This window comes from Curcuma longa, chromosome 21 (assembly GCF_044706935.1).
Source record: "Curcuma longa cultivar G26 ecotype Majalengka, Jawa Barat chromosome 21, ITB_CL_G26_1.1, whole genome shotgun sequence".
Lineage (NCBI taxonomy): Eukaryota > Viridiplantae > Streptophyta > Magnoliopsida > Zingiberales > Zingiberaceae > Curcuma > Curcuma longa.
In genome coordinates, this window is record NC_133881.1 from 5,290,674 (window position 1) to 5,315,321 (window position 24,648).

The 24,648-nt window shown below is 36.3% G+C and overlaps 3 protein-coding genes and 1 pseudogene across 3 annotated transcripts; all 4 read left to right on the plus strand.

The window, feature by feature from the left end:
- Positions 1 to 633: 633 nt before the first annotated feature.
- LOC141815599 (uncharacterized) lies at positions 634 to 5,679 on the plus strand. Its single transcript, XM_074703551.1, has 7 exons — positions 634 to 984; positions 3,143 to 3,200; positions 3,444 to 3,524; positions 3,676 to 3,711; positions 4,156 to 4,395; positions 4,480 to 4,618; positions 5,018 to 5,679. The coding sequence occupies exons 1-7, from the start codon at positions 800 to 802 to the stop codon at positions 5,491 to 5,493; spliced, it is 1,215 nt and encodes a 404-aa protein (XP_074559652.1). The 5' UTR covers positions 634 to 799; the 3' UTR covers positions 5,494 to 5,679.
- A 771-nt stretch (positions 5,680 to 6,450) lies between these two features.
- On the plus strand, positions 6,451 to 11,141 carry LOC141814510 (putative protein phosphatase 2C 12). Its single transcript, XM_074702468.1, has 8 exons — positions 6,451 to 6,722; positions 7,228 to 7,399; positions 8,051 to 8,204; positions 8,295 to 8,358; positions 9,130 to 9,237; positions 10,094 to 10,219; positions 10,350 to 10,585; positions 10,853 to 11,141. The coding sequence occupies exons 1-8, from the start codon at positions 6,528 to 6,530 to the stop codon at positions 11,073 to 11,075; spliced, it is 1,278 nt and encodes a 425-aa protein (XP_074558569.1). The 5' UTR covers positions 6,451 to 6,527; the 3' UTR covers positions 11,076 to 11,141.
- Positions 11,142 to 13,526: 2,385 nt separating this feature from the next.
- LOC141814122 (galactoside 2-alpha-L-fucosyltransferase-like) lies at positions 13,527 to 15,205 on the plus strand. Its single transcript, XM_074702087.1, has 2 exons — positions 13,527 to 13,677; positions 13,770 to 15,205. The coding sequence occupies exons 1-2, from the start codon at positions 13,527 to 13,529 to the stop codon at positions 15,203 to 15,205; spliced, it is 1,587 nt and encodes a 528-aa protein (XP_074558188.1).
- A 3,187-nt stretch (positions 15,206 to 18,392) lies between these two features.
- On the plus strand, positions 18,393 to 19,853 carry LOC141815081 (uncharacterized; annotated as a pseudogene).
- Positions 19,854 to 24,648: the final 4,795 nt, after the last annotated feature.

A 24,648-nucleotide genomic window follows, 5' to 3' on the forward strand; every position in this document is an offset into this window, starting at 1 on the left:
GTCATCTGGTTAGAATTCTAAATGTTTTTTTTTATTTCTAATATGTTATATTAAATGTATAAAAATTTATTATTTTCTTCATAATAAAAAATTTTCTATAAATTTTAAATCTTATTATTAATTAATTACTAATCAATACACATGATTAATTCCGAAATTTTTTTTTTAAAATTTCATTACTGTTTTTTTAGCATCTCCAATGCAAGCTTTTAAAAAAGGTTCGTGAAATGAAAAAGTTTGACCAAAAAGCTCTAACAATGAAATTTAAAAGATATTTTTTTAATTGAGAAAATAGTACTAAATTTTTATATATTTAATATGACATATTAGAAATTATAATCAAAATTCATTTAGAATTCTAACTATTAAAACTTAAATTAAAATCTCAAATCTTATATCTACAATGATTAAAAAATTTTTATTTAACTTTTTAATTTTACAAATCCCTTCAGAAATCTTGTATTACATTGGAGATGCCGATCATTGGCGATAGCACTGGGACCATCGAGGAGTTCGACGTTTCTCCATTGGTAAGGAGGGTAACGAAGTTGGTATGAAATGAGAGATTATAAAATTCTGTTCACGGCACGATGTGCTCGCGTGCCGATCCTATCCAAATAATTCAAGGCTTCCTATGGACGAAAGGGTGGAGAAGACCGCGTCTTTTCTCCTCTTGTTTCCATTCGTTTCCTTCTAATTTCGCTGGGTGGACGTACGCTACATACGATAGGGTTCTTGTTCTCGTCGACGAGGTCTGATAAATCAGGATATCGAGGCTTTGGCCGTGGAATTTGGCCGGATGTGGGGGGAGAGAGGGCGGTTCTACTGGGGAAGGTCGGAGGGAGAGTCGCGGAGGGAAGCAAAGGGAATCGCCGTGCTCTTTTCGTGGCTCTCGAGCCAGGAGAGCGATCTGAAGCCTTTCGTCGATCTGTACTGGTCTCTGGGCTGGAGTACTCTTGTCTGCCACGTCGACTTCCTCACGCTGTAAGCTGCTTGCTCCATATCTTTTTATTTGATTTCTTTGATGTTTGGGTTGTTTCAGTGCTTTTCAGTTGATTTTTTTTTTGTTTTAGAAAAGAACTTGTTTTTGTTGACATTTTGGATGTATTAGATTGGATCTGTCAAGTTGCGATCTTTATCATCTTCACTTCAGTTCTCAACAAATAGGATTTCTTATTCTCGGTTCTTGTGTTAAGAATTAACTTTTATTATGCTTCATAGTTACTGTTCGGGTTAACACAAACGATGCACGGATACTGCTGTTATTCATCGTTCCCTCAAAATTTACTAGAAACAAAATTGTCATGTTTATTCGCGGAGTTTACTAAAAGGGTCTTGTAATATGACAGATTCTGGTGTGATTATGCTCATTATTATAAAATAAAGAAGACGATGATTCTCTCCATTATCTAATAGTAAGTATTATAAAATAAAAGCAGATTCTGGTACTCTCCACTATCTAATAGTATTTTTACATTCTTATTCACAGGTTCTATTTCTTTTTGTATGTTAATTACATTACTAAATGTGAAATGAGTTATAATCATTTCTTATTTGGCTTTTGAGAGTTAAAATTTAACATATGTATTTTGCCTGTTTATATTAGCACTCTTTTCTGACCATGCATTTTCAATTACGTTGCTCTGTATCATTAGTGGGAAGTGGAACAATTACTTGAGGAGTTTGTTAAAACATAATTATTCCACTTTCATCTTAATTAGATTTCCCTTTTATTCTTCAAATAAATTGTTGTCAATTGCTTCTGAATAGTATTATCTTGCTGGGGGAGTGCATACGAGATATAGATATGAGGTCGGATTGATCTTTTTGAAATATTCTTTTCTAGGCATGAGCTTTCTTTTCTTAAAATTTAAGTAGCACCAAAATCGAACTAATGAAACAAAGAAGTCAAATTTGAAATTGTTGGTATTATTAATTCAAACAAAGATGTTTAAATACATGACTCTGACTTCTTTTATAGTGAAAACGGAAATAAATATTCTAAATAAGAAAATATAATAATTCTAATAGGGATTATGATTAATTCTCTATTTATTACTGAAATAAAAACTGTTAATTATCAAATGACAAAAATCAAATCTCTCATTTATTACAAATGCACAAATTCTTGAATATTTTTCAATTTCTTTCTTTTTATCTCAGATGCGCCAATTAAAAATTTATCTTCAATTTTTTTTTCAAAATTATTTTCTTTTCTGCTTTATTTGTTTCCTCATCAACATTAAAAATAATCATATTTTATGATATTGTATGTATAGACATGTTTTGTTATGTACTTCTCTGCCATAATAGCGACGAAGAATAAATAATTTACTTCAGTAATTCATCAAGAAACTTTAATCTCAAATAACACCCTTTTGATTGTCACTTCTCCTTTTTTTTTAAGAAGTTCAGAGTGTTCTTCTCTCTTACAGTAATCTTAGTACAGTAATTTTTATTTGTGGTACTCAATTATGGTGCCTCTTACATGTTTATATGACTGTAGTAGTGTCCTACATCTTCCTTTTATGCATTTGTCTGTAATACATCTGTTCCACCTCTTTCTTCTCAATTTTAATGTTTATTTTTTTTTCTCTTATCATTTTCTTTGCATTTACAATGGACCAAAGTTCACCTCATTTTTCTATTAAGATTGACAGCATACTGCAATAGAAAATATAAATAGTGTCACATTGTAAGAAAATTTTCCACATAGAGACACCAACTATGAATCATAAATAATATAGTAAGAAAAAAAATCCCTGGTCTTGGCTTCAACCATTATGGATGGGCTCTGTGAGTGTTCAATGTCAAATCATCTGCTTTGCATCGATGCACATTGTTTTCCTTTTTTTCTCTTTTTATAGGTATGCCGATTTTTTTTTCTAAGGGCATCTATATTGAGTATTTGTAATTTTTATCATTAATGGGAGTGTCCAAAGCATGCTGATATTCATTTTCAAGATGCAAGAATAATCTCCAACAAAAATTATGCCATTTGCAGCTGTGGATTTGACAGACTTGAGTGTATATTTAGTTCCTGTGCATTCAACACTGGTTCTTTGTGTTGTCAACATTTTTTCTCATTTAAAAGACCAAGCTTTCAGGTAGTTTGATTTTTTAATTTGAGATTCTTTTGCAGGTATTTCCCTGACAAGGTCACTTCACTAGCCCATGGTGTACTCGACGAGCTTGTGAAGGTTAGTATTAATGTTAAATGGCTATATTTGTAGTCAAATTATGGTCTATACAACAGTTGCTTTCTTTCAATTTTCACTACTAAGCTACATTAGTGTTTCTGTTCTCACTTTCTATTTATACTCAATACTTATTGGGACTTCCAACAGGCTTATGTTTAATGTTTACATCCTATTTCCTGACATCCATTTGTATATTACAAGTAGTGTAACTTATTTAGAACCCTTTTGCATATGAATTAACAGGTTATAAAGATCAAGCGGTTACCTATTGTCCTTGTGAGTTTTTCTTTGGGATCAAAAGGTTGCATGGACAGAATTCTTCAGGTTTGTGCTGTTATTCTGGCCCAAATGCATGACATATTCTCCATTAAACTTTACAAAATTTTCCCAATCATATTTTTGTTCTTTACTGATTACCTAATGACATTGTAGAATTATTTTTTACTCAAATTACAGTTTTCCTCCCTTATGATAGGTTCTCGATGGGAAGTGTCAAGGAGGGCATATACTGGTATTTTTTTTCTATCAAAATTCAGTTTACTACATCAATGAAAAAATTTCCTTCCAATTCCTTAATTGTTTAACTTGGTGACTCTGTTTATATGTTATCCACCCTAGCTAGTCAATACCTTTATGGCATAATGATAAAGGCTCCTGAAATGCATTTGTAGGGTTAGTAATAACTCATTATACTTCGAGGATGTTTATAGTGAATGCATTATAATGGTATGCTAATTTGTTTGCAAAGCCCATTAGCCATCTTAGGTGTTACCTAACAACCAGGAATTATTATTACTTGTCATGGAATGAGAATTAAGGAGCCAATAATTGCTGCTGAATCTTGATGCACTTTATTTTTCCTGTTCTTTTCAAGTTATTCCACATATTAATTCTTTCATGAGGAAAATATTGTCCTAAGATAATTTCTTCCAAAACCTATTTTCTTGTCTTAAAGGATGAATATCAGCTTATTAGAGAGGCCATCTGTGGTCAAATACACGATTCTGGTCCAATAGACTTCACCAATGATTCGGTTGCTCAATTCATCCATCATCCAAGTGCTCAAAGATTGTTTAGACCAACAAGAATAACCTCATGGGTAGCAAGAGCCATGACGTCTGGTCTTGGTACTATTTTCACAGGTAGATTTGATGCACAGCGTACTGAGTATTGGAAGATCTTGTACTCATCAGTGGTAATGATTCTTATATTTAGGTTTCCGTTATTCTTTTCTGCATCCATGGAGAGTAATCTATTGTTGGTTTTAATATGCCTGCAGAGTATGGGTCCTTTCCTCATATTTTGCTCTGAGGATGATGAATTTGCCTCATGCCAAACTATCTTCAACTTTGCTCAACGTCTTAAGGAGCTTGGTGGTGACGTCAAACTTGTAAAATGGAGCAATTCTCCTCATATAGGTGAGCTTTTATTTTATTTTCTAGAGTTATCGTTTCAACATGATAATCTTTGGAGGCAATTGTATATTGTGCTTTCTGTAATCAAAGACAAAACTACGATAGTGCAACTACCCCCATACTAACTTTAGCCAGCATATTTGTGAAATCTTATTAATTTTTCATATTCATGAATTTTCTAGCATTATGCTAACTACTTCCCAAACTTATCAAACTGTGTCATGGCAAAGCCACACCATGGAACTGGAATCATGTATCGTCTTGTAAAAATTCTTGGGAAACCTGATGGAATGGAATTAGAAAATTAAAACTCAAACCTTGATTGATATGCCATTCTTCTCTGTCCCTTTGATGGCTTTCGAGAAATTTGGATTGCTTTCTAATTGTACATTGATTCTGCAGGGCATTATAAGCATCATCGAAATGAATACCACTGTAATGTCATTGAGTTGCTGGACAAGGCAGCCGCAACCTTTTCCCAGAGATGTAACTACAATGGAGCAACTGCAGATCTTGGAAATGCCTGCAACAGTATAGTGGAGTCTATTTGTAGTCTGCGTGAAGCGACAATCACCTCGAATGAAAGCCTAAGAAGAGCTGTCATCGAACCCAATGATCACTTTGCCTTACCAAACCCAAACGGCAACTTCGAAATGAAGAATGGGAGCTCTTCAAGCGATGGCAAGTCATTCACTCTACCGAGCATCAATCCACAAGGCGTTCTAAGTCAAATTTTGTTTGATGTATGCATCCCGGAGAATGTAGAGGGTTGGGATATAAAGCCAAACACTTCCTTCAAAGGGAAACAATGTTTCAGATTTGGCCACCGCAGCCATCCCATGAATCCGATGAGGTTCATACGACGCTCAAGATTGTGAAAGTTCTCTGAGTATCTGTAAAATATACTTTGATTGCCTAGCTTGTAGGTTGAGAAATGGTAGATGGCACCTGTATTATGCAAATCTTTTTTCTTTATATAGTTTTTTCTTGAAAAATAAAGTGTATGCCAGTATAATTGTAATCAGGAAATGTTAATTTTGTACATAACAGAAGTTTATGATTTAGCCTCTTGTTAATCTTATTGAATCAATTTCCCAAATTGGAGGACAAAAATAGCAAATTTTCAGTTTATTTGTATCCTATTTAAAATATGAGCAATTTAAGCATCAACTAAATCTATCATCCTATTGACATTATTTTAACACATTTTGACATCTCAAGTATCCTAAATAAAAATAAATCATCTTAAAAATTATAATAATTCTATAAAATTCAAGATAAAACTTTATGATTTACTTGTATGTAAAAGCAAAAGATATAAATAGGTAGATATTCTTATCAATCTTGATGTTCACATGCTTCCAATTTATAATTAGCGCGAAATATATATCCTTACCCAAAGTTAACACCCAATCCTCACTCTCGTCATTCTCAACCGTTGATGAAAAACGACATCACGTATTAGGCGAAGTACACTTTTGCGTACCGAATCACCAAGTGCGAAATGTAATTATTGGAGGAGAGACCCATCCCAAAGGCCCACCTTCTCTTCCGCGAGGGAGAAAGGAGAGATTTTGAATCGAACTCTCCAAATTAGACTCTCTTTTCTGCTCCATTGGGTCCAAATCAAATGCTCCAATCCATCATTTGCGTCATTGATCGTTCTTTCTTCTAATTCTTGTTCTTCCTCCTCCTCCTAGATTTCCTCCTGTTTGTCGGAATCGATTTGGACGATGAACTATTTCAATCTCGACTTCAAACTCTACTTTTGATCTTTTCTGGGACCAATTAGTCCTCTTGCAAATGAAGGGAATGCATTTTGCATGGTAACTAGAGGAGGAGGCATATTCTAGCTTTCGGCGGTGGCGGTGAAGTTTCGTGGGGTTTTGTGGTTTGTTTTGGTCTCGCGAACATGGCATCAAAGACGGGGAGAGCAATGCCGCTTGAGTTGCTTTTAAAGAAGGAGTCTTCCTCCGAGAAGATCGATTACCCTGAGATTTTGTATGGGAAAGCCAACCAGAGCAAAAAGGGGGAGGATTTCACCTTTGTGAAGGTCGATTGCGAACGCGAAACTGGTGAAGGAGTCACTCCCTTCTCCGTATTTGCGGTAATTCTAGCAAAATATCTATTTTTTCAAAAAAGAATTGGAATCTTGCTTTTCCACGATCATACTTCAAGGTGTTTACTGTTTCTTCTTGGTGACGGATTGGATTATGGTCTCTATAGTTATTTGAAACTAGGAAATAAATGTTATTATGGTCATAAAGATCATCAAACAATTTTGTGTTGTGTTTTTGTCTTTTTAAAACATACGTAAATGGCACTGTTGGTGAAACGAGTGTTCACAAGCTATCAATTCTATCTCAAGTTGTTTCTTGGGTTGGATTGCAGAATTGGAATTGGTCATGACTTGGCCCTATTCATCATTTTGAGTTTCAAACAGGTCTTATTTCCATTCTAATCAGAATGCCTTTTACTTTCAAGAGTGTATTATTTCGGTTTACTTTTTGCGGATTTGAAGGTTGTCTATTGTTGTTCTCTAGGTTGGCTAAAAAATAATTTAGTAATCATTTTGGCATTTTGTATATTTGTATGATCTTTCTTTTGTGCAGCTATTTGATGGGCATAATGGTTCTGCAGCTGCTATATATTCTGAGGAATATCTTCTGAATAATATCTTAAATGCCATTCCTGCAAATCTGAGTAGAGATGAATGGGTGGCAGCACTACCAAGAGCTTTGGTTGCTGGATTTGTTAAAACAGACAAAGACTTTCAAGCTAAAGGTATTGGTTTTAGTATCATTTTGATTCTTAATATTCCAATTTTGCAAGTTCAAAATTATAAAGTAATCCTTCGTTGGTATTTTTCCCCCCACAAATATTCATGCTTGCAAATTGCATTTCTTTGAATAGACATTTTCTCATCCCAGATTATATTCTCGTTATTGTTGGGAAAAAGAGATAAGTATATGCAAAATTTCTCTTTCTTTTACTATGTAGCTTTCTAAGATGTGTTCATTTCCATCCATGATAGTACATCGAATCATAGTTTCACAAGCACAAGCAAAGGAACTCCTAGATTAAGAACATAATAAAGAGTTTATGAAGTAAAATTTCTCTATGTATGAGGGTTACATGCTTATCTCCCATAAATTTTACAATTGTCTTGTTGTTTTGATAAATGAATTAAATGTCACTGGCATCCTTCCTACTGACCTTTTGTGTGACTAATTTCTTTGTGCCACATTACAAAACATGACTCCTTGGCTTTCTAATTGTTATTTTCCAAATGTATTGGTCTTTGATGGAAGTAATATGTTACAACCTATCTGTTATAATTCCTTTTATCTCATTTATACTGACTCATCTAGCTTATGATTTAAATTTGTCTATTGATGCATGATATTTAACTGTTTTTTATGGATTATTTTTCAGGTCGTTCTTCTGGAACTACTGTGACATTTGTCATTATAGATGGATGGATAATAACAGTAGCATCAGTTGGCGATTCACAATGCATACTTGAGTCTGCTGAAGGTTCCATCTATCTATTGTCGGCAGATCATCGATTTGAAGTTAATGAAGAAGAGTGAGTATATTTGGATTGTATTTTTTTTTCTTTTCTCGATTGGCAGCTATTATGGTTTTTTCTATGTTTTATATCTATCTTTTTATTCAGGGTTGAGCGAGTAAAAGCTAGTGGAGGAGGGGTTGGGAAAATGAATGCTGGTAGAGGTGCAGAGGTCTTTAGTGCCATACTTTTTCAACATTTTCATCTTTATGATCTATAAACTTATGATTAAAATCTTTACTTAGTCTTTTTTCTTCAACTACTATGAACTTTTGTTTAGTTGTTTTCATAACTTGCAATAGTTTATTTTAAGATCTTCAGTTATCAAACTTAATTAAGCTGCTATTATGAAATCTCTATTCATAAAATGTATCTTATTATAGTTTCCTCTTATGAGCAACAACACTTTTTAGAGTTACATTTTCCCTTTTTTGTTGTGGTCCTGTGTTCTAACCATATTTTTTGCTATGAAATTTTGCAATAACTAAACCTCTTGAAATGATTTCATGAAAATAATTCTTCTGAATGTCCATGAGGTTTTTAATATAAGATAGAACTACTACATTTAAGTCGTTGCTTGGCTAAGATTTATGTTTAGGGGAGTTGGATTGTGAGTCTGCGTGATAGACTTAATTAGGAAATAAACATAACAGGAAACAAGTGAAACGGATGTGAAAAATCATAGTTTATTATTCATTGGAGTCTGGAAATATGTTTAGAGGTGTACATTGCTAGATGACCAGAACTGAAAGATAGTCATACATACATATAGAAAATGTTTAAATCTCAATAAAAGGTGATGGTTCGAGACTTGCAAAAAATTTTGGTCTATTCATTTGCATTTACATTAATTTCTCATAATCTAATTCTATTTGCTTTGGTCCTCTTGTATTTTCCGTTTCCAATATTTGTTTCTAATGCAGACGATATTTTTCTTCTCCAGATTGGCCCTCTTAGATGTTGGCCAGGTGGTTTATGTATATCAAGATCAATCGGGGACATGAATGCAGGTGAATTGATTGTACCTATTCCTTACGTCAAGCAAGTAAAGGTTAGTGATTTTATTTTCAGAAACTGCTGCTATGAATAATTTTACAACCATATTGTCATTGTATATTTGGTTCCCTATGTTGTTTGTGATGATTGTGATATCAAAATACCTTTCTATATGCTTAGTTCATGTGATTTGCAGAACTATACTTCTAAACATGAGTTTCCTTAGGTTTCATTCTTATTTATACAGTGACATAAAGGTTTTCTTATATTTGTTTTATAACAATTTGTTCGAAACAAAAGCATTATCATAACTTAATAGAACTAAAAAATACCCAAGCTCAAGTTTAATTACTCATCCAAGCATATAAGTTTGGCATGTGAGATTAAATCTCTCATAATTGGAACTTGACATCCTCATGAAGGCTCTAAATCCTAGTCGATGATATAGGAGGCCTAACCAATAAAATTTCACAAAGACTAAAGGTAGGTCTAGTATGAAACCAACTATTACGACCAACCCTAATGAGAGATAAACACATTAACTTTCTAGACTGAACCACTTACCAAAATGCTTAGCTGGCCAAGTTAAAGGTAGTCCATTCATTCAAGTTTCCAACAATGATGCGGTTTTCTAATATTTAAGACCCCCCCCCCCCCCCCCCCCCTATGAAAATATTTAGAGTATATTGACTATGTTCTATTGATTCATTGGTTGTTGTTTGGCAAAATACCATAGATCCGTGTGTATGTTAAAAATTCCATTTATTTTTTTATTTGTATACCTACAAATGTTGAACGATATCTAAGATGTTTGAATTTTACAAGTGAGCACTTTTGCTATCTTTTATTACTCTTTGATGGTTGTCACATTTTAGAATCTTATTAAGACAAATTTACACAAATTATTATAGCTATCCAACACTGGTGGTCGGCTTATCATCTCAAGTGATGGTGTTTGGGATGCATTGTCATTTGAAACGGCTTGCAATTGCTCTAGAGGTCTCTCAGTAGAAGCTGCTGCCCACCAAATTGTTAAAGTACTATATCCTAACCATTTTCATAGCTCACATTGACATATATGTAGTTAGGACAAGTGTGGGATGATGACGATGACGACTACATTGGCACAAATACTCTTCTTCATGTTTCATTTCTCTTGATGTGTAGGAAGCCGTGCAAGTAAAAGGACTACGAGATGATACTACTTGCATTGTGGTTGATTTGATACCATCAGACAAGTTAACACCTTCTGCACCACCACAAAAGAAGCAAGGGATGGCAGTATTCAAAAATATATTTCGACGCAAGTCTAATGAGCCATCCTCTCAATCAGATAAGGACTGTATAGAGTCAGATATGGTGGAGGAACTATTTGAGGACGGATCTGCATCATTGGAACAAAGGTTAAATTTGAACTTAAAAGAGACTTTTTTATGTGCTTTGGGTATTAGTAAATTAGTCTTAACTACATCAAAATGAACAAGTCATATTGCTTCCAATTTATGATTGACTAAACTCCATGCAAACTATATCATTAGTAATCTTAGTGCATCCTTGTACTTAAAATTGTGTTTATTGTTGTAGAAGCTTACTCAAATGGTTGTGTTACATGATTTCATTAACTAACTGTATATTTCTTATGATAGATGTCATTTTTGTGTGAATTTCAGGCTAGAGGTTGGCTATCCCATTTGCAACCTGTTCAAGCTTTTTGTATGTGCAGTTTGCCAAGTAGAGCTGAAACCTGGTGAAGGAATTTCAATCCATTCTGATTCATCTGAACAACAACAACCAGAAAATTCTCGCGCGTGGGATGGCCCTTTCCTGTGCCAAAGTTGTCACGATAAAAAGGAAGCGATGGAAGGGAAAAAGTCATCAAGTGATGATAGTTAAGGATGACACCTGATGCAAACACTTGTACCTCATTCATTTGCATTTGTTTATCAATCCTTTCATCCATTCATCCAAAGAAAGGATATCTTACAATCAGAAGGAGTCCATTCGAACAGTTGTTATCAACTTAGAGGCTAAGATGCTAACAATGTATATAGAATATGTTTAGGATCACAGGAGAACATTACAATTCTCCCATAAATGCACTTGACAAGGTCCAAAGCTTCCTTGCTTGTTGATTCTTGTTTAGATAAATTTTTTTATTTGTGCTCTTTATAAAATACTTCACAGAATGCAACTGACAGGAATGAAATTATCATTTTTGAAGAATTAAGCAATGTTGGAATGTAATAGCATTATCTTATTAACTTGATTTGTAGAACAAATTGATTCATTCTCATTCCTTTTATTAAGTTACGTTGGTTTTTGGGATGAACTATACTATTTTTTCACTTTGACCATTTGCAATCAAAAACAATCTCCCTTACAACACTATTTAAGATGAATTTATTGAGCATTTAAAGAGCTTCAAATTTATTTTTTTTTAAAAATATTTTTATAAATTGATTTAATAGGAAATGAGTTGTTGTCCATTAATAAAAAAACATCCTTCAATCTTGTATAATTAACAGAATAATCTTAATTTTATAAGATAAAAAAAGAATCACATCCATAAAAATACATTTCCTTTTAAATTTATAAAAATATTTCTAAATATATAAAACAATAAAAATATCATATTCATAAAAACATGAATATAGATTTATAGAAAATAATTGACTAGCAATCTAATTACTAAATAAAATTTAATTTTATAAAATAAAATTTAATTATTTTAAGTAAATTTAAATTTATAATAAATATTTTTTATATTTTATAAATACTTATTAAAAATAAAAAATAATCAATTTTATTAAGTGCAAAATTTAAAAGAACATCCCTACTTATAGATCAAAAGAGTGATCCGTCTACGCCTGAAATGAATCAAACATAGACATCATATCAAAAGGCGTGGTGGGCAAGGAGACACATGAGGACTCTACACTTGCTCGGATATGAGCATGATACGACGACACTACACTATACCCGACTAGCCATGCACGAGACAGATACTAGATATGGAGCAAGGTAGATGGAGGAGAAGATGCGAGCATACTCAAACATCATTTCGTTTGGCATTGCACTGAAGCTTAGTGGAGTTGGTCCCCCTAGAGGACGGAGAGGATGGAGGATAGTTAGAGGAGGATATTGGGGTGCATTTGGCACGAGAGCTCTTATTGGAAATGATTGTATGAGATTGATAACAGAGTCCGATCGATACTTGATCTCCCATGTTTCTTCATGGCAGATGGGCAATCAATCGTATCACATTTCATGGTTGCTACACAGAGAGAGTGATGATATCATTTGGGTACATGTACGTTATATCTCGGTTACTTATTAATCTAACATAGACATGATATGAGCAAGGGACTCTTGATCATTGTATGGTGTGCTTTCTGTTATGATATATATATTTATCTTTTCATAAAAAAAATCTCTCCTTAGTTACAAGGCGTAAAATTAAATTATTTTTTAAATTAATTTAGTCAAACTATACCTAATGTGCTTTTATATAATATTTTTATACCCTTCGATCAATATTAATTAATCCTGATAAAATCACTTTAAAAAGATCAAAATCACCGTAAAAGAAATAAAATTTAATGGCTACTCAAATATAGCAGCTAATAATTGGCTACTACAATTTAATTAGTAGCCATTTGGTATGTTGCAGCAGCCAACTACAATAATTTTGATTATTTTAAAATAATTTTAATTAAATTAATAAGAGTTTTTTTAATAAAAATACACTATATAATTTTTTGATCGAATTAAATCGATTTTTTTACGTATATTATAGTAGTTATTTTGTGTGGTTGCTATAATAATATCGAAATAAGAATATTTTTAAAATAAAAAATGTTGTTATAATGTTTTAAAAATAACAGAAAAGGGATGCTCAATTTTGATAACTTATCTTTTATTAAATCAGAGATAATTTTTTAAAAAAACTAAATTTGAAATGCCTTTTAAAATTTATAGGCACTTTTTACAGTCAAAGTCAACAAACCGCTCAATGAATTGAAGGAGAGAACACGGCCATGTGATATCGTCACTCAAAGTCAACCCTGCGATACTTATTTTACTTTCTCCGAGGTCTTTTGCTTCTGATCGCAATTAACTTTCCTTCAATGCTGCTGTTTGATCGTATAAGTGCTTGCTTTTGCACTCCACACAGAAACGTCGATCCCAAGCCTTTAGCTGAGAAGACACATGAAGAAGGTTGAAGAGCCAATGAAGCCGCAAGCACCGCGGGAAGAAGAAGAAGAAGCAGCAGCGATTGAGATGGAGCGGAGGCGGTCGAAGAGCTCCGGCGATCTGGAAATGCAAGGAAGAAGCAAGCCTGAGATGGAGAGGCAAAGCAGTTGGGTGAAGAAGACCACTGGAGCGATGACGATCACCTGTTTGATGCTTCTTCCTCTGCTGCTCCTTGTCACTCAATCCGCCTTCAACACATCTTTAGATCGCCTCCTTCCTCATGGAATCAGAGCAAGAATAGGTAAGAAATTTGCTTCGATCAGTGTGAAGGAGACATCAGGGACTTCATTTCATGCAATTCCTGTTCCTGTTGTTGTAATCAATCATTTGCAGGTTGGAAGGATGGATCTTTGACACCAAGAGATGATGACGATGACGACAAGCTTCTCGGTGGCCTCCTCTCCGGCGATTTCGACGAAGCTTCCTGCCTCAGCCGCTACGACGCCGTCTCCTACTGGAAGAACCCAAGCCGCCCTCCGTCACCACACCTGGTGGCTAAGCTCCGGCGCTACGAAGCTCTGCACAAGCGTTGCGGCCCCGGTACCGAGCTCTTCGAGAAGGCCATTCACCACTTGAACTCCTCCGCCTCCTCCAACCATACCGCCGGCGAACCCACCACGGACTGCAATTACGTCGTCTGGGTCCCCTCCGACGGCTTAGGCAACCGCATCATCGCCCTCGTCTCCACCTTCCTCTATGCCCTACTCAACGACAAGGTCCTCCTCCTCCACCTCACCGACGACTTCCTCGACCTCCTCTGCGAGCCCTTCCCCGGCACCTCGTGGTCCCTACCGCAAGATTTCCCCGTCGGCGACCTTCTAAACATCTACGAAAACCCTCCCTGGACACTCAGCAATCCCCAAAACGCTCCCTATCTCTACCTCCACTTGACGCATGATCAGAGATTCTCTGCCCATGGCTTCTTCTGCGAGGACTCTCAGCTACTACTCCGAAGCTTCCAGTGGCTGCTGCTGAGATCGAACCAGTACTTCGTCCCTGCTCTGTTTCGGAGCTCTGTTTACGAGAAGGAGCTTAAACTGATGTTTTCCGAAGCCGATGTGTTCTACCATTTGGGGAGGTACCTCCTCCACCCGACCAACTCTGTTTGGGGCTACATCACAAGGTACTACCATGCTTATCTAGCAGATGCAGAGCAGATCGTAGGCTTACAAATCAGAGTCTTTCGATCAGCTCCCATCTCTTCCGACCAAATGCTCGCGCAAATCCTCAACTGCTCGTGGCAAGAAGGGCTACTTCCACAGGTTATTATAGAGGGGGCCATGAATTCCAGTAGATGGAGAAGAAATAAGCCAAAAGCAGTGCTTTTGACGACGTTGTACTCCGGATACTACGAGAGATTAAGGAGCATGTACAACGAGCACCCGACCGTCGACGGCGAGGTGATCGCCGTTCATCAACCGAGCCACGAGGAGAAGCAGCATACGGAGGAGCGGAACCACAACAAGAAGGCTTTGATGGAGATGTATCTGCTGAGTTTTTGCGATGTGCTGGTCACGAGCGGGTATTCCACGTTTGGGTACGTGCCGCAGGGTCTCTCCGGACTGAGGCCGTGGATTCTGATGAGGCCTGACGGCGGCGGGGAGAGTGTGAATTGCCGGCGAGCTGTGTCGACGGAGCCATGTTTTCACGCTCCGATGGGTTACTGGTGCATCGGAGAGAGGAAGAGGAAGGAAGGCGAGGAGGAGGAGGTGATGAGGCTTGTCGGGAAGTGCGAGGACGTCGCCGGAGGTCTTAAGCTTGTGAGTTAGTTTTGGGAGTTTGATACCGGAGAGGGTGTAACAAAAGGAATAGACAGAATTGCATGTACTATTTTGCATATTTATATCAAATAATATTTGTTTTTTTAGATAAAATGTAATTTTATCCAAACTATTTAATCCGATTTAAAACAAATAACATACGAGTTTTCCTCAAATTGATATTGAAACTTGCCGTAACCAATATAATTTACAACTAAATTGATTAAATTAAATTAAATTGAGATCACTAATTTTTTTAATTGACTTAAAGTATTCAATTTACGCTGATTAATCCTAAAGTAATGAATGATCTACCTCATAAAATTTTTTATTAATCATCACAGATAAATCGAAAAATACTGACAAGGCATCTGTCCAACGTTTTTAAGTCAACTGTCTATTATTTCATAGCAAATTGAGATCACCATTGACTAATAAAATAAAGATCGCGGCGCTAGAGCCTTTAGACTCTTTGGTTCTACGGTTAAAAATGTAAGTATTCTAACTTGTTGGATCTTTCTAGACGTTACGAGTAACCCATTTGCCCAATTTGTAGCATTCATGGGAGATAAAGGAAATTGTTTTAACCCATGGGTCGAGGCACTCCTAGAATTGATAATCTCTATTCGACTCAATGGTAGGGCTCCTTAACAATTTCCATTACCATCCTCAATACCATGATCTTCTTCTTGTCGAAGAAGTCAGTGACAATCTTTGATCACTATCATATTTAATAAGTTTGTCACATATGAGCATTGCTTCAAGGTGACTAAGTGAGTAACCGTCTTAATATTATGACAAAATTAATTTTAATCGGTTACCTTATTCGATTGCTTCTAGTAATCAATTTAAGTGATCAATTGATGACCACCAATCGATTACCAAGAATCAACAATCGATTGATGAGTTAGATGTCGAACACATAAGGGTTTGTGATTGATTAGGAAGATCGATTGGTGTTAAGAGCGATTGGTTGACACTAATTGATTGACACTCATCATCAATCGATTGATGATCTTGAAGTCGCATATAGTAGGCTTTCAAATCGATTGAGTAATACCATTGGATTGCCATATGGTATCAATCGATTGATAAATCTAATATTTTAAGTTATTAAGACTAATTAAGTGCTTATCTATTCAGTTAAATTTACTAGGGTCTATCTACACACGTGTTATTAAATTGAATTATTATGTTGGTCCAAAGGAAGACATATTAGATAGGTTTAATACATTTTGTGTCGATAAACATATATCTATGCTAAAAATAATTGACCCAAAGGAAAATTACTTTTATGTAAGATATATATATGTTTAAGGTAACTCATAACCAAAGGAAGACTCATTATGTGCTAATGTTTAAGTTACATTAGAGAGTACCGCTAACAAATTATATTTTAGTCCAAAGAGTAAAATACAATATTGTATTTGATATTTTATAAATAGTCCATTTATATACTTTATTTGTATATTTTATTATCTATACTTATATATATATATTCTTGACATTAATTAAACTATGAGCTATAATTTTGTGGGTTTTAAGAAGTCTAGAGGGTATAAATTTTATGATCCCTTTAATAGATCCTTCTTCGAAACGGAAAACGCTAAATTCATTGAGAACAGTAGAAGTGATAAAGTAAGGAAAATAATTTTTGAGGAAAACATAAGCAATCATCTTATGGTCACTACTAGTTCAATCAGTAGCAGTATGGTTACCATACAACAAATCATGGATATTGCACATCCAGAGGGAGTAGTGAATCAAGATATATTCTCGTAACATCTCCAATACAGTTGGAGGATCTCTCCACTCAAAGTAAGATATTACCGCATATTGATAAGCAAATACCTCAGTCACCTCAAGAACAAGTGCCTTTAAGGCGATCTACAATGTCTTATAATTATGTTTATCTCCTGGAAGACGAGTTTGACATTGGGTTGGAAAGTGATCCTATTTCTTTCCAAGAAGTCAAACGATGCTCTAATCTGAAAGGTGGATTAATGCCATGAAATTAAAGAAGGGTTGAAGTCTATGACAGACAATGACGTTTAGAAAGTTATCGAATTGCCTGAAGGTATGAAATCCATTGATTGTAAATGGATATTTAAAACCAAGCGGGATTCAAGAGGCACTGTCGAAAAGTATAAGACTCGTCTTGTTACTAAGGGATTTACTCAAAAGGAAGACATTGATTACAAGAAGAGACTTTCTCACCTGTTTCGACGAAAAACTCTTTTAGGTAATCAAGATACTTGTAGCTTATTTTGATTTGGAGCTATATCAGATAGACGTAAATACTGTATTTTTCAATGGAGACATTGAGGAGTCTATATATATGGTGCAACCGGAGAACTTTAAGTCTGAATATTCAAAGAACTTAGTATGTTGATTAAAGAAGTCCATTTATGGTTTAAAATAGATGCTCCATCAATGGTACCAGAAATTTAATCAAGTGGTTATCTCATTTGGATTTAGAGAAAACCCTGTTGATTGATGCATATATGTCAATTTAGTGGGAGTAAGTTTATTATACTTGTCCTGCATGTGGATGACATATTGAGGATCAATTGTGATAATAAAGCTGCAAACTTTTATTTCAAGAACAATCGTAGTTCGTCGAAGTCCAAGCACGTCGACATCAAGTTTCTAGTGGTTAAAGAAAGAGTTCAGAGTTGTCAAGTGATGATAGAACATATCAGTGCAAATTCCATATTAATAGATCCACTCACTAAGGGCTTACATGCCTAAGGTGTTTCATGCGCATGTTGTAGAAATGAGAGTTCTCCTTATGGAAGAAAAATTCATCTAGCGAGAATCTATATATATTTTATTGCTCTATATTTATTAATAAAGATAAATATTTTATTTTGATTATTGTACGTACTTAAAGTTTAAAATATTAATGGATATTTATATGTTTGTTTGATATCCTAAAATAAAGTATTATGATTTGCTACTGTAGTTTAGTATTTGCTGTTTATAAATATGATACAGATTTCTTTTAGAATCATAAGGTTTGAATCATGATTTACTATTACAGTTTAGCATAAATTATTTGTAAAAATGATTAGACTTTTTTGGGTAATTTAGGTCATTAATGACATTAATAACATTGATATTGTGATTATTATTGGAGCTTGTTACAGACATTTATAATAGCTATGATCTCTTTAGTCCTATACCAATAAAGTTAATGGACCAGATTGTTTATAGGGGTATTTTTATATCCATAGAGTTTGAGATCAACGAAAGTTATAGTTGTACATCATATACATATCACATGTAGTCTAAGTGGGAGATTGTTGGATTTAATATCTTAAGGTGGATTTAATTGTAATTTATATATACGGATACGAACTAAATTCATTTAAGTGATCTAACTAAGATTTATCAAATTTTGGATTATTAGATGTGTATTAAATATGTAAAACTCGTTAGCTCAGTCCGTTATTATCTATGGGCTGATAATGGATCGGATTTCTATATATAGGGTTTGGTCCCTGAGAGTTTAGGGTTTTAATTGACATCTTGCCTTCGTTCTCCATTGATGAAAGTTTTACGGCACTGTCATCCTAATTCCTTTGTAAGACCATTCTTTTACTTCCGCTTCATCTTCTTCCATAAGGACCGAGTAATTGACGTTATAGGACAAGAACAATAGCTCTCCAATTAAGTTCTTTGTTGTTGGTTTTGTATATTAATATGTTGTGGCATGTTAATCGTTAAAATTAGATCCTTTTTCTTATATGTTTGATTATCCGATTTCTTATTCAATTTATAGAATTCATATGATTTAAGATTTATAAATTCTTTCAAATGATAATCTAGAAGGGGCGCATGATCTTATTCACGATCTTGCACAATATGTAACACAAGATGAGTGCCTCTGTATCAAAGATAACAAATTTGACGCAAAGAAATTTCAAAAGATTTGACACTTATTGGGCAGTGTGGAATCCCTTGAGGTGAACATAGAAAATCTTCAACTACTAAAATTTCTACCGACAATAAAAGATCTTCAACAACTAAAACTTCTACAGACACTTTTTATTACATAAAGTAAAATTCGGCCAACATTTTATATTATAAGACTAGGCAAATTTTGATCGTCACTTTTTGGAATCCTTCAGGATCTTTTCCAAAAATTGAAATATGTACGAGCACTTGATTCAAGCCATAGTAGCATCACAGAGCTATCGGATTCATTGGGTTGTTGAGATACAATCAAAGTCTCACATTGAAAATACATGAAAAAGATTCTGGGATTATAAGATGAAGATATCTATATTGGTATTAAGTCTTTTGGGTATAGTCCAAAAATAAAATCATGAGAACTTGGACCCAAAATGAATAATATTATACCGTTTTGAAGATATATCTGAATTTCATCGGATCTAATATGGGCAATCTCAAATTACTTCATTATCTTCCTATAAAACATACTGTTATAAAGAGTCTTCCAGAGTCCATATTCAACCTTTATGACTTACAAACTCTGGATTTGGACGGTACATTTATTTTTGAGCTCCCAAGGCAGATTGTAAACTTGATAAACCTTCCATTTGGAATTGAAAACTTGACCAACTTGCAAACACTCAACCACTTCAATGCCAGTTGTGAAAAAGAGCATTGCCACATAGGAGAAATAGTTTGATGAAACTTGAGGTCATATCACCATTTATAATCCAACATATGTGAATAGATTGTCAAACCCTAAACCCCCTGTTTCGATCAGATACTGCGGATGGTCAAGCCACCATTCAACAAACTATCTAACGCGGACGATTTTCAAGTTGGGCCAAAGGGCGGGACTTGATCTGAACCTGAAGCACACTTAAAAGAAGAGATTAGAATGGTGTCAGAGAGTCCCGAACGGCTACTTCGACGCTCAAGTTAGGGTTCCGGTGAGGATGGTGTAAATTAAGAGAGAAAGTAGTATGTTCCGATTGAGAACAGCTCCAGTGTAACGCCCCCCTCTTTCTTATACTCATAGGGAGACATTACGTACTTAAACTTTCCTTAACTTTTACTCATTAAATAAAATAACTCAAATAAACTTTTCTTTTTCTGTTTAGAATGCGGAAGCAAAAGAAATAAATATAAATTCTTGGACATAAAATAAATATTTATATAATTCTTGATCTTATTCCGCGGTTCCGCCGACACCACACATCAAACACTTCTCCAGCTGCCTCCTCTTTCCTATAACTTTTCCTTTCATTTATCTGCAATATGAGGAATGCAAACTATAAGCAACGCTTAGTAAGTACATCATCTAACTCACAAAAATCATAGAAAACTTCGTAATAACTGATTTATGCAACATGAATGTTCATATCTAAACATGTGAGAGGATTTTCAAAACATACTATTTCATAATAATTAAACATATTAAACATCCATCATTTGGGCCCTGACAAAGTACCAATGCGCGCATCCCTAATCGGTCCGGGGTAGCTAGCCACCGAAGCCGATTAGAGCGTACTAGGCACCTCGCGGCCTAGGGGCAACTTATGGAGCCCATCCCTTGGACACCTCACGGTCCGGTACTTGTCAACATCAAAATAAAGTACTTTCTTTCATATTACAATATCTTACTTCTTATATCATGCAATTCTACTATTTACATATGCTTTAACAAAATCATGCATATGCTTTAACAAAATCATGTTTATGGAAAAATACGGAAAACAACGGAACTACTCATACTGCAGGTGAGAGATGTACTTACCTTATCTTCTCTACTCACTAGGTTTTCGACGCTAGGGTTAATGGAATCGAAGATCTTCTTCGAAGTGCTATAGCGCCTTCTCTGGGCGACCTAGCAGAAATCATAACTATGACTTAATCGTAATTATTAAGTTAACCTGCCTTGGAATTGTAATTATTTGTAACGTCCCCCTCTTTCTTATACTAATAGGGGACGTTACGTATTTAAACTTTCCTTAACTTTTACTCATTAAATAAAATAACTCAAATAAACTTTTCTTTTTCTGTTTAGCATGCGGAAGCAAAAGAAATAAATATAAATTCTTGGACATAAAATAAACATTTATATAATTCTTGATCTTATTCCGCGGTTCCGCCGACACCACACATCAAACACTTCTCCAGCTGCCTCCTCTTTCCTATAACTTTTCCTTTCATTTATCTGCAATATGAGGAATGCAAACTATAAGCAACGCTTAGTAAGTACATCATCTAACTCACAAAAATCATAGAAAACTTCGTAATAACTGATTTATGCAACATGAATGTTCATATCTAAACATGTGAGAGGATTTTCAAAACATACTATTTCATAATAATTAAACATATTAAACATCCATCATTTGGGCCCTGACAAAGTACCAATGCGCGCATCCCTAATCGGTCCGGGGTAGCTAGCCACCGAAGCCGATTAGAGCGTACTAGGCACCTCGCGGCCTAGGGGCAACTTATGGAGCCCATCCCTTGGACACCTCACGGTCCGGTACTTGTTAACATCAAAATAAAGTACTTTCTTTCATATTACAATATCTTACTTCTTATATCATGCAATTCTACTATTTACATATGCTTTAACAAAATCATGCATATGCTTTAACAAAATCATGTTTATAGAAAAATACGGAAAACAACGGAACTACTCATATTGCAGGTGAGAGATGTACTTACCTTATCTTCTCTACTCACTAGGTTTTCGACGTTAGGGTTAATGGAATCGAAGATCTTCTCCGAAGTGCTATAGCGCCTTCTCTGGGCGACCTAGCAGAAATCATAACTATGACTTAAGCGTAATTATTAAGTTAACCTGCCTTAACCGGCTTAATAGTTAACCTAACCCTAATTAACTCATCCTTTATGAATCTAACAACTAATCAAATTAGCCTATGTAATTAATCCTTCTTTAATTACATCTTAGTAAATCAAATTAACTAATAATCAAATCTGTAATACCTTAATTACATTAATTAAATTAACAGTTACTAAATTTATACTTAATTAACCACTTCTACTTGATAACCATTAATCACCTCTAATCATTAATTTAAGAGATTAATTACTAATTATTAGCTAATTATTAAACTGATGAATCCTCCCTATTAACTTAATTAACCTTAATTAACTAATTACTAATCCATTATCTAACTTAACCATTAATCCTTAATTAATTAGCTAATCAATTACTATCTAATAATCTTAATTAATTAACTAACTTTAATTAATTAACCTTACCTTAAAAATTCCTAGCTCTGCTGTGCTTGTCTTCTCCATGCGAACATGGCACAATCTGGAGGAAATCGGCGTCGGCTGGTGTCCTGGCGGCAGCGACAGTGCAGGGAGCGTCGCAGGCGGCGGCGTGCGGTGTCGGGCGGTCGGCGGCGCTGGCGTCAGCAGTCGCAGGTGAGCAGAAACAAAGGAGGCGGCAGCGGCTGCTTCTCCACGCGGCGGGCGGCGATCGCGGCGTCTTCACGCGGCGGCCGGCAGCAGGGTGTCGGCGGAGGTGGCTTTCGGCGTCCCGCAGTGGTGGCTTCGGCTGGTGAGGGAGGCGGTGCGAGGAAAGGGGGAGGCGGCGCGTCACGCGAGCAGAGGGAATGGAGGAGGCGGGCTGGTGGCTAGGGATTTGATCACAGCCTCCTCTTATAGACTCTTCCTCGGTCCATTCCGAGTTTTTCGCCGGCGGACTCGGGTGGCGGCGGACGCGGACGATTTTAAAGTTGGGCCAAAGGGCGGGACTTGATCTGAACCTGAAGCACACTTAAAAGAAGAGATTAGAATGCCAGTTGTGAAAAAGAGCATTGCCACATAGGAGAAATAGTTTGATGAAACTTGAGGTCATATCACCATTTATAATCCAACATATGTGAACAGATTGTCAAACCCTAAACCCCCTGTTTCGATCAGATACTGCGGATGGTCAAGCCACCATTCAACAAACTATCTAACGCGGACGATTTTCAAGTTGGGCCAAAGGGCGGGACTTGATCTGAACCTGAAGCACACTTAAAAGAAGAGATTAGAATGGTGTCAGAGAGTCCCGACAGGCTACTTCGACGCTCAAGTTAGGGTTCCGGTGAGGATGGTGTAAATTAAGAGAGAAAGTAGTATGTTCCGATTAAGAACAGCTCCAGGGCGTGTCACCGGACCTCCTCGTAGATGGTTCTGAACAGTGGCAGAGGGTGGAGACGATGAGAGCTTCACGATCGCCGGAGACTTCGTCGGAGTAGATGAGGAGTAGCAGAAGCTTCAGAGATGGTCTGCGACCACAGGAAACGTCAGTGGGAAGGCCAGGGGAGTGCCCTGGCGCGACCACTCCGACGATCAAGTCAGGGATGGAGGAAGAAGATGATGAATAGTAAAAAGCGACAGAGGAGAAAGAGCAGTTGGAAGAATGAGAGTTCGAGAGAGCCAGAGAGAGTACCTGCGGAGCGGAGTTGTCTTTTTAATAGGAGATGAGCGTGCATACCTGTCACGTCATCATTTAAGGAATGTCCCATCATGATTAATGAAGTGGTAGGAATAATTGAGTTCCTTGTCCCATCGCCGGTAAAGCGTTATGTTGTCACCATCCGAAAAGGCAGCGGGGCAAGCCGCAGAGAGATAGCATTAAGTATAGGGGGCGTGGGTTTGTCAGAAAATCATGATGAGGTGGGCCAGGGCACTGTGAGGAGTGTAATCAAACTGGAGTGTTGACGAGTATTATCAGAGGCTAGGTGAGGCGATTCGACGAATAAGCCGGTGTATAGCAGAAGGGGGCTTCGGCTATTGCACGACCGAATGGAAGGATTCGTCGTGTAACTAGCCGAATAGAGGGATTGGGATTCGACGAATAAGCCGGTGTATAGCAGAAGGGGGCTTCGGCTATTGCACGACCGAATGGAAGGATTCGTCGTGTAACTAGCCGAATAGAGGGATTGGGCACATAACTAGCCGAATGGACAGATTCGGCGTGTAACTAGCCGAATGGACGGATTCGGCGTGTAACCAGCCGAATGGACAGAATCGGCGTGTAACTAGCCGAATGGACAGATTCGGCGTGTAACTAGCCGAATGGACAGAATCGGCGTGTAACCAGCCGAATGGACAGATTCGGCGTGTAACTAGCCGAATGGACGGATTCGGCGTGTAACTTAGTCGAATGGACGGATTCGGCGTGTAGTTAGCCGAATGGACAGCTTCAGCGTGTAACTAGCCGAATGGACAGATTCGGCGTGTAACTAGCCGAATGGACAGATTCGGCGTGTAACTTAGCCGAATGGATGGATTCGGCGTGTAGTTAGCCGAATGGACAGCTTTGGCGTGTAACTAGCCGAATGGACGGATTCGACGTGTAGTTAGCCGAATGGAGGGGTTTGCCGAGGTAAGCTTGTGCTACCCAAGGGGATTGACCTAGCGAGTGAGGACTCCTACGATGGGATCAACTTCAGACTCGAGTCTGATCAGGGCCAACCCCAGGGTTTATCCCC

Bases quoted from the DNA above. Each gene is read 5' to 3' on its own strand.
- LOC141814510 (XM_074702468.1), top strand. From the start codon at position 6,528: ATGGCATCAAAGACGGGGAGAGCAATGCCGCTTGAGTTGCTTTTAAAG. The intron at 10,220-10,349 runs GTACTATATCCT...CTTGATGTGTAG, and splicing joins CTGCCCACCAAATTGTTAAA to GAAGCCGTGCAAGTAAAAGG. The intron at 10,586-10,852 runs GTTAAATTTGAA...TGTGAATTTCAG, and splicing joins TCTGCATCATTGGAACAAAG to GCTAGAGGTTGGCTATCCCA.
- LOC141815599 (XM_074703551.1), top strand. From the start codon at position 800: ATGTGGGGGGAGAGAGGGCGGTTCTACTGGGGAAGGTCGGAGGGAGAG. The intron at 3,201-3,443 runs GTTAGTATTAAT...ATGAATTAACAG, and splicing joins TACTCGACGAGCTTGTGAAG to GTTATAAAGATCAAGCGGTT. The intron at 3,712-4,155 runs GTATTTTTTTTC...CTTGTCTTAAAG, and splicing joins GTCAAGGAGGGCATATACTG to GATGAATATCAGCTTATTAG.
- LOC141814122 (XM_074702087.1), top strand. From the start codon at position 13,527: ATGGAGAGGCAAAGCAGTTGGGTGAAGAAGACCACTGGAGCGATGACG. The intron at 13,678-13,769 runs GTAAGAAATTTG...AATCATTTGCAG, and splicing joins TGGAATCAGAGCAAGAATAG to GTTGGAAGGATGGATCTTTG.